General features: G+C 45.6%; 1 protein-coding gene across 1 annotated transcript; it reads left to right on the top strand.

The window, feature by feature from the left end:
* Window positions 1-3,331: 3,331 nt before the first annotated feature.
* prdm8b (PR domain containing 8b) lies at window positions 3,332-9,818 on the top strand (the record flags this gene model as incomplete). Its single annotated transcript, XM_056593309.1, has 3 exons — window positions 3,332-3,535; window positions 3,850-4,084; window positions 8,208-9,818. Coding segments are annotated over 3 exons (1,635 nt in total), but the record flags the coding sequence as incomplete, so codon positions are not given.
* Window positions 9,819-10,164: the final 346 nt, after the last annotated feature.

Genomic DNA, 10,164 nt, shown 5'->3' on the forward strand with positions numbered 1-10,164 from the left:
TACACTAGCCTATCTACTTACAATACACTATACATACTATAATACCCACTTATTAATTATCCACATTATGTGTAGGCATTATACTAAACTACAGTATGTATCACACAGTAACTCATTAGACACATTCTACTACACTGTTATCATTATACTACACTACTAGACCCACAAAGATCCATTATACGTATTATACATTACACTACACTCCCCCCATTATACAGTATATTCCATACACACAATACTCTGGCGCCCCCTAAAGGTGCTGTACACCGGGAGCGGCGCGGTGCGCTGATCGGGGCGCACCGCGCGGCTCGGGGTGCGTAACCTTCACAAGCGAGCACAGAAATAGAATGCGCGTGCTTGTGTGTGTGTGTGTGTGTGTGTGTGTGTGTGTGTGTGTGTGTGTGTGTGTGTGTGTGTGTGTGTGTGTGTGTGTGTGTGTGTGTGTGTGCGTGCGTGTGCGTGTGCGTGTGTGTGTGTGTGTGTGTGTGTGTGTGTGTGTGTGTGTGTGTGTGCGTGTGAGCGTGTGAGCGTGTGAGCGTGTGTGCGTGTGAGCGTGTGTGAGTGTGTGTGTGGATGAAGCTCCTCTGGCCAGGGCAGATGTCCGCGTGGCCGCCGCCTGCCACGTGCCCCTCGGCAGACGGCAGGGAAACAAACACAAATTATAAAACCCTTAAACAGTCCTGACATATTCACTAATTCATAGGCTTTCTATTGACACATAATCATAATAATAACCACGATTACAATAATAACAACCATAATAATATAATAATAATAATAATAATAATTAATTAATCGTAAATATTAGCCTAATAGGCGAGACAAATATGAATAATATTTATAATGCACAAATTCTTGTTTTTATAAAGAGACATCTTGCTATGCATGTCAAAAAAAATATCGCATCATAACCGCAGACTACCAATACAAACACGCTCTCTTCCATCTCATAAAGCTCCTCGCTGTCTGCAGTCTAAATGTCGTGGTGGCGGGAAGGGGGCCGCTTCCCCGTCGCGCGCCCATAAACCGGACGGGGAGTGAAGAGTTAAGGGGGGGGGGGCGACACGCCTCATTGGGTAGATTATGTGCCGCAAACAAAAAGTGTGTGTCGGTGTGCCAGTCAGCCAGAGCATCGCGTCCCATCTGTAAGCCGTACCCCCCCCCCCCCTTCCTCTCTCTCGCCCTCTCTCTCTCTCGCTCTCTTAATAGTCATCCCCCGCTCCCTCGCTTACACTCTCTCTCTCTCCCTCCCTCTCTAAATAGTTCTCCCTCTCCGGCGACGCGCAGACTCGCTGCGGCCACCGTCGCCTCCATCTCGCGGGGGGAATGTACTGACACAGCGGACGTCCCGGAGCGGCTTATTGCACTTTTTGGCGACGTGCGGATTGCATGCGTCGAGAGCAGCTTGTGGATTATTGTGGTTTATCAACGATAAGGTACGTGGACGTTCGTTAAGGTGGGTTACGGTGCATTAAGGGTGCGTTGCGGTACGGTGCGGTGTACAAGAATGAGACACTTTGACGCGCAACGGACGCGCAGCGCAGCGAAAAGCCTTCAGCCGAGGGGCGCACAGACCCGCAGATGTTTCAACGAGAACACAAAACAACAATTGGGCCATGATTGTAATTCAGATGATATACAACGCGGTTTAGACCCGGGTTATAGCCCGGGTATAAAATAATGCCTATTGGTGGTTCAGTCTGCTCCTTGGAATACAGATGGAGCGGAGCTTTGTGTTCTCCGCTCCTCGTTAGGGACCCAAACAACAGCTAGGTTTGGAATTACAATTATACAATATTTCATATTACGTTGGCATGTTTCTAAATATATCTCTTGGTTCAAAATCATTGATTAATTCTAGCACAAAATAACCTTTTTTAACTTTTGACTTCAAATGTGGAGTATTGTTCTGAATGGTGCCATTTTGTTCAATTGTAATGAACTTGTCTTTATCCCAATGAAAATGAGGATTTCCTAACAATTCAACATAATGAATCCGACCATTTTACCAAAATCATTATTTTACCAGCCATAGCCTATTTGATCTAAAAATAGTAGTCCAACATAATAGCATATTTGATTGGTGTGTGTCATTCAGCCTTCATATAATTAGGGCATTGTGTCTGGCCCTTAGTTGTATCTTGTATCTGGCCCTTGGTTTAAGGTGTTTGTAATAATAATGGTGGCCGGAAATATCGCTTTTTATTTATTTAACTGGTGCAGCGCTCAATTGTAGACAGCGATAGAAAGGATGGGGAGAGAAGGACCGAGACCGAGAGACCGACGCAGAGAGGGACAGACAGCCAGAGACAGAGAGACAGGCAGAGACTGAGAGACCGACACAGAGAGGGACAGATAGAGACCGAGAGACAGACACACAGAGGGACAGACACAGACAAAAAGAAAGAGAGAGACCGAGGGACAGACACAGAGAGAGACAGACACACAGCGAGACACACATAGACTGAGAGACAGACACAGATAGAGAGACACACAGAGAAACAGACACAGAGAGGGACCGAGGTGGGTGAACACATATCTGATAAACCCAGATACCCGGGGACTAGATCATGGTCATGCTGTTGTTCCAACAGATTGGTTGGCGATGTTTGTGTTGTTTCTCTTTCTCTTCCTTTTCACACTTTTCATTTTTTGTTGTGCTACAAAACGGCAGATTGGTTCAAAGCAGAGACGACTAAACCGTACATTTCACTGACAAAATAAAAAAAAGCGTTGGAAAATGAGGCCACTGATGATACTAAATACTAAAAGGTGTATCCCAGATATTATTTCTGGCGTTCAGTGTCATACAAACACATTTTAAATTCTACAAGCACGAGCAATTATTTTAATCATATAAACTACTCCTTTAGGCATATCCTAATAATAGTAGTAATAATAATAATAATAATAATAATAGTAAATACAAAATATATAATAATAATGATACAAATAATAATGAAAATAGTTGTAATAGTACTTCTGCTAATAATAATAATCCAGTTGTTCAAATTAGGCATATACATTAATGAATATGCTAATCCGGGACCATCATCCATTAAAGATAATCATATGTAATTATCTGACCAGCTCTTTTACATCATAAATACATTTGATGAAGAATCCGTATCAATATGCTAAAGATGACGTCACGACGGGCTCTGAATTCATTAGAAAGACATCTGATCTGACAGCTGGTGAGGAAGACTTTTTCATTCAAACCTCCCTCTCTCTCTCACTCTCTCTCTCTCTCTCTCTCTCTCTCTCTCTCTCTCTCTCTCTCTCTCTCTCTCTCTCTCCACAGGGAGAGATGGACCCAGGGGAGTCGGGGGGTGAGGAGCGGGTCTGGACCGGGGGGGACTCCAAGGCGGTCCAGTGTTTAACGAACATCTTCACGAGCGTGTTCACCACGTGTGACGTCCCGGAGAACGCGCTGTTCGGCCCGTGCGTGCTGAGCCACACCACGCTCTACGACAGCATCGCTTTCATCGCCCTCAAGTCCACCGACAAGCGGACGGCGCCCTACATCTTTCGGGTGAGTTGCTTAGACTAACAACACGTCTGCACTTTTCACAGGACACTCTACAACCCTTAAGACCGACAGAATCATCCTCTCCATTTTAATCAAATGGAGCGAAGGCGCGCATTCATTCAGGAGGAGTGGAATGGAGCGCTAACTTCGTGTGTATATGCGTGTGTGTGTGTGTGTGTGTGTGTGTGTGTGTGTGTGTGTGTGTGTGTGTGTGTGTGTGTGTGTGTGTGTGTGTGTGTGTGTGTGTGTGTGTGTGTGTGTGTGTGTGTGTGTGTGTGTGTGTGTGTGTGTGTGTGTGTGTGTGTGTGTGTGTGCAGGTGGATACCTCGGCCGCCAGTAGCTCGGCGGAGGGGGTGATGTGGCTCCGGTTGGTCCAGTCGGCTCGGGACCCGGAGGAGCAGAACCTCGAGGCCTACGTGAAGAACGGCCAGCTGTTCTACCGGTCGCTGCGCCGCGTGCACAAGGACGAGGAGCTGCTCGTGTGGTACGGCCGGGAGCTGCTGGACCTGCTGGGGCTGCGCGAGACCACGGACCCGCCAATCAGGGCCAAGGGTCAGTCATCAGATATCAAATCATAGATATAATATTGATATAAATAGGGGAGAGCTGGGTCGATTGAATCACTTTTCAGTTAAACGTCTTTTTCAAAGATGACGAATACAAATATTTCATCATATGATCAACAACTCAACAACATGTGTATTCTCTTAGTTACAATGGTAATTTAATACATATGTTGGATGATCGCGCTGTTTTTTTTACTTTGAACGTAAGTTTACATTCACATACCGGACAACATATCAGTGTACTAATTGTACATAATTTCTCATAATATAAATAGGTCAAACAATATTTCTGTTCGTAATTGTGAAGATGCACCTTTCGATTAAAACTCACCTTTCTTCCTTTATACCAGTTTGACGACTACATTTTCATTTAATTTACTTATTTCCCTGTCCTAAGTCATGTTAAAGGATAGGCTACATAGTTGAACATTCTGTTATTTTAAACTAAATGGTGACGTGAAGGACGTTTGAAACAAGTGTTTCAATCGTCCCGACAGCTACTGGCACTTAAACCCTTTTTGCCTCTTTACTTCCAAACTCTGACATTGCACACTTTAGGACAGGTTTAAGCACTAATTCATCTGTTGACTTGTCATATTATTATGGCATGAAACAAAAAAAAAGTTTATTACAAAAAACTACCGCACGAAAGATTTTACTTAGGCCTACCGCACTCAAAAACAGGTTCGCGGGGATAAAGGCGCGTTCACTCTCCTGGTGATAACGAGACGGCTCGCCAATGATGACGCTCGCTCACCCGTGTTCCCGACAGCGACCGTTCATGTGCATTTGGGAAACAGCCGGTTGGAAATTTAAAAGTTCTTCACAGCAGGTTTTTTTATCCGATAAAAACCAGTCAGAACAAAACAGAACTTAGTAGGATCAGTTTCAAGTTTGCATGCCTTTAGTTCCTTGATGCCTACCACCTACTATCCTTTTGCTTTTTTTTTATGAAAAGCACATACAGTATTGCCACTGTATCGAGGCAACACTTGCCCTTATATAGAGCTGGTTTACCAGTACACAACGTTTAAAACGAAGCAAAGTCATGCCAACAGACGTTACAACGTCAATCAATAGTAAAGTATATGATATAATGGTTGATTCTTTTATATTGAGTAAAACTTTCATGTTCCGCCATGTTCATGCGCGTCACTAGTAAACCATACGTCACCAACTTGGCAAGTCTGTTATCAAAATTTGGCCCGAGTCGTCGAACGGAAGTATAATCATAACAGCGTCATGAGATGACGTTCACGTGAACTTTCCGACGTCGCGAAAATGTTTTGCCCATAATTTCCAGCGATATGAACGCACCATAACATTTGAACGGTATATGACGTCATTGCACAAAATTTCCCGGGGTTGGTCAGTCTTGCCCCGGTCAGTAGTGACGAAATTTGACGTGAAAGACTTGGGTATTTTTCGAGGAAATCGCTGTGTTTCAATCGTGCCGTGTTTCAATCGACCCGGCTCTCCCTGCAACTCAGAGATCCAAGCCGATCTGCAGGACCAAGTGTCAGTTAAAGGGGACATATTATACCACCAGGTATGAGTGTGATTAGCCTTACGCTTCGTGCCCACTGCACCGTCAGTCAACAGACGTGGGAAGGCGTGGCTGACGGATGGGGGAGTAGTCTTTGCAGAGGCATCCGTCAGCCAATCAAATCGCTTCGCCGGGTTCTTCCCGCTTCTTCCTGCTTGTTGCGATGCAAGATTACCCGCTTTCCTGCTTTCCAGTATCGTCAGAGCCCGAGTCGCGTCACAGTGCTTAAATTTGCATACGCGATCTGATTGGATGACGGATCCGTCGCTGCCGAAAAAGTTGAACATTTTTCAACTTTTCGACGGAGCTGAAGGCTCCAACGGAACGGACGGATCCACAATGCATTGCGCATCTGTCCCCATTCAAAGTCAATGGGGATCAGTCAACGGACGGAGGTAGTGGGCACGAGGCGTTACAAGCCGTTTGGAAAATCTGCCCCATATGACATCACTAGTGGGCGTGTCCACCTAGATCTGTGATGGATAGATTGGTCTATCAGCCTACCCAGTGGACTGAAGTAAACGTTGCTCATCTATCCAGCACAGATCTAGGTGGACACGCCCACTAGTGATGTCATATGGGGCAGATTTTCCAAACTGCTTGTAAGGCTAATCACACTCACACCTGGTGGTATAATATGTCCCCTTTAACATGGGATATACAACTACAATTAAATCTATAGTTTTATCATTCCGAATACAATCTAATATTAACATAAAGATTAAGGTTTAAATAAAACCTCTATATTATATTGAATATAGAATACAATGCATGCATTACATATAGGTATTGATTAATGCAACTCATTCATTAATAGAATGTAAAGCATAGGCATGTAATATAGGCCTTATAGGTTCTCTCATCCGATGTGCTCATGCTGCATGTCGGTGCAATATAAAAGTTAATTCAAACACAAAGTTTTACGTCAGTTTAAATTATAAATATAAATGGAATCGAGGTCTTATTCCCCCCCCCCCCCCCCCCCCCCCCCCCCCCCCCCCCCCCCCCCCTCAACAACTTCAAGAGACCCCCACAAAGATGGAATCATAACTCGAATCCTGCATGGAAGTATAAGTTAACTTCATAAATATGAAAGATTGCTCCATATAACATATAACACCAAGAACATAGTAAATCTATTTAGGCCTAGAAAAAAATACAGTCCAATATTATTGCTTAAGAAACAGATTCCGTCCAACTATTTACTAAAAATGCAATCAATAATTGATATACAAATAAATGGTAACATATCGATAAGCAATGAGGTTGGAGTTGCCTACCCACATAAATAATTGTAATTCACCAACATTGTTAACTGCCATACACAGCTAAACAAGCAAATGAATACTAACGCAACAGAAATCTTTATCAGGCTATTAACAATATTATAAAAATGATACCGTAATGCACCCGTTCTTTGTCTTTGGATCTATTGAATAGATCATGGATCAATACATGGTGAATTGCAATGATCGCAAGCAGAGGAACGTGAGAGTCATTGAGCAGCAGCTGAACCAGTCTAAAAATCCCTTTATCACCAAAACACTTTTAGTGATAAAAATTCACCACAGTGACTAAAAACCATCAACGTCATTCATGTTAAGTACAAGGAAAATCCTCGGACACGAGAAGTTAACGGAGCCGTGCACAAGGCCCTCTCGAATGTCGGGGCGAAACAACATTTGTTTCACTACAACTTCTTTCAGCTGCCCACCCCTCCTTCTCCAGCAAAAAATAATAACATAAAATGGCTAAAACCGCTTGAGGCGGCGTTTTGAAAAGAGAAAATTTTGATTTTTTTAGTAGGCCTACATGGCATAAAGATAATTATGAGCCTTTGATTGATATCCAGTCATTTTTTGCGGAGACACATTCCTGTTCCCCACATTCCTGTTCCCCACATTCCTGTTCCCCCACCTATTGGAGTGAAAGGAGATATCTACTTCTGGGCTCTATGAATCGAGGGACCCGTCCACAGCCCGCTTGCTGCAATACCAGGCTTGGCCGCTGAGCACTGGTGGATTGCGGAAGTATGCACTGTTCCTGGGGGCTTGGTCCAGACTCTCTGTGCAAATTATATGAAGTACGAGAGTCTGGTAGGACCAGGCTAGGCCACACCCTCTGTGCAAATGAAATTAAGTAGTGTCTGGTAGGACCAGGCCAATAACATGTGGGCAACTCAGTTATATATAATTTCTCTATTAATTTCTATTCAAAGCATTACTGGCATGGAAAACGTAAATTTACATATCCAAAGCACACAATATAAAAGTAGATACAAAAATAAGTTATAGTAAATAAATACACAAATTGCCATGAACCATGAACACGATCACTTTCACTCTTTTACTCTCTCTGGCAAGTTCAATTAGATTCAAACAAGGTATATTGTCATGGAAAATAAACATTTACATGTAGTGAACAAATTGGACTAAAAGGTAGAAAATGGTAAAACAAAAAAGTTAAATACAAAGTGCAATATTTGAATTTTTTTAGAATACAGATATAAAGAAAAGAAGAAGCAATTAAAATAGTAAATACTAAAGATGTCTTTTCTCTCCAGGCTCGACCGCCCACACCTGCCCCGACTGCAGCCAGCGCTTCCTGTTTGACTTCCCCTTCCTGTCTCACCTGAGGTTCCGCTGCACCAAGCGTCTCCAGACCCCCCCCACGACCCCCACCGACACCACCACTGACCCCCGGCCCCCCAGCGAGGGGGTGGACCCCTCGGGGCCCCCAGGAGGCGGGACCCCTGGGCGGTCCAGCCCCAAGCCCCTGCCCGGCCCCCCTGATGCCATCAAGCCCGCCACAGACTTCCACAACCTGGCTCGGGACCTGGAGCGGAGCCGGCGGGGCCCGCCCAGCGACCGCGAGGCCGAGGTCCACAGCTCCGGGAAGAGGAAGTACCCCGACGCCTTGGGACCCCCGGGGGCTGCCCTGCCGGGGCCAAAATCCAAAGAGGAGCTGGCCACCTCCGCCCTCAACTACCGAGGGGCCTACGGGCTGGACGACAGCCCCCGGGCCCCCTCCCCGGTGGTGGGGCCCCCCACCACCGGGGATGCGGGTCCCGGGGCCAAGCGCAGTGCTTTCACAGAGGTGAGGAAGTCCTCGCAGGGCCTGAAGTCCTCCAGGAGCACCCAGAGTTCGAACCTGGAGAACCAGGAGTCAGGGGGGGGGCGCCCGGGCAGCCGGACCCCCGACAAGCACCTCAACATGAGGCAGGTCCTGTCAGAGACCCAGCCCACCCAGGCCCAGCCCCCCCCAAGCCCCTTCCCCTCGCTGGCTCAGCAGGGGGCGGGCAGCAGAGCAGAGCGGAAGAGCGCCTTCAGCCAGCCCTCCCGCTCCTCCTCCTTCTCCCAGATCTCCTCCCTCCTGGCCCCAAAGCTCCTGGACTCCTCAGCCAGAATGGAGCTAGGCCCCGGCCCCATGAAGCAGGGTCCCTTCGTCTACGCCGCCGCCACCGCCTTCTGGCCCAAGACCTCCGGACCGGTCCCCATCCAGCTCCCCTCGGCACTCACCCTGCTCCCCCCCTCCTTCACCTCCCTCTGCCTGCCCGCGCAGAACTGGTGCGCAAAGTGCAACGCGTCCTTCCGCATGACGTCGGACCTGGTGTACCACATGCGCTCGCACCACAAGAAGGAGTTCGCCGTGGAGCCGCTGGTGCGGCGGCGGCGCGAGGAGAAGCTCCGGTGTCCGATCTGCAACGAGGCGTTCCGCGAGCGGCATCACCTGTCGCGTCACATGACGTCGCATAACTGACTCCTCTGTGGCGCTCGGAAGAACAACCAATCAGCTCTGGACTTTGAAAATTTTCAATAGGAAAGAAAATAATATTTTCCTCCGTTCATCACCTTTATCAGCGTCCTTTTCATCCTCCTCCTCATCACGGTCCACTCTCTCCGTCTTTTCTACTTATGTTTTACTTTAAATTAATATATTTAAGAAACACTTGATGTTTGAACATAAGGGAAGACTTAAATATGTGTAGGCCTATGTGTACAGTAAGTTGTATTTTATAAGGTTTAAATGGGTCAGGCTATTTCAGAGTGCATGTAATATTAAGATTTAAGATCTATTCACTACAGTGTAAATATCTCGTTTTATTTGAAATACAAAGTGTCATATTTTGTGTCAGTGGGGATTAGTTTGTCCTTCCTTTTGCGGAAATGTACTACTTGATAGTTTATCTAATCATGTTGAATGCATTGACAATAAAATAGCTTTATTTTCCAAATGCGGCTCCTGTGTCAGCAGATGAGGAAAGGTGCTGAAGCATCGCTTCTAATGTGTTATCCGTAGTAATATATTAGTATTATGTTATAGGGCTTATTATAGGGATTAGGATATTTCGTTGTTATATTGACCTTCAACAAGGGTAATTATTGCATTTTTAACGTTGACAGGGAAATTCTATGATTTTTCCACTATGTATTGATCAGAGCAGATTCATACATATAATAATAATGATCATAATAATAATTTAAATAAAATAATGATAATAGTAATAATTGTAATAATAC

The sequence above is a fragment of the Gadus chalcogrammus genome, chromosome 6 (assembly GCF_026213295.1).
Source record: "Gadus chalcogrammus isolate NIFS_2021 chromosome 6, NIFS_Gcha_1.0, whole genome shotgun sequence".
NCBI classification, from domain to species: Eukaryota; Metazoa; Chordata; class Actinopteri; order Gadiformes; family Gadidae; genus Gadus; species Gadus chalcogrammus.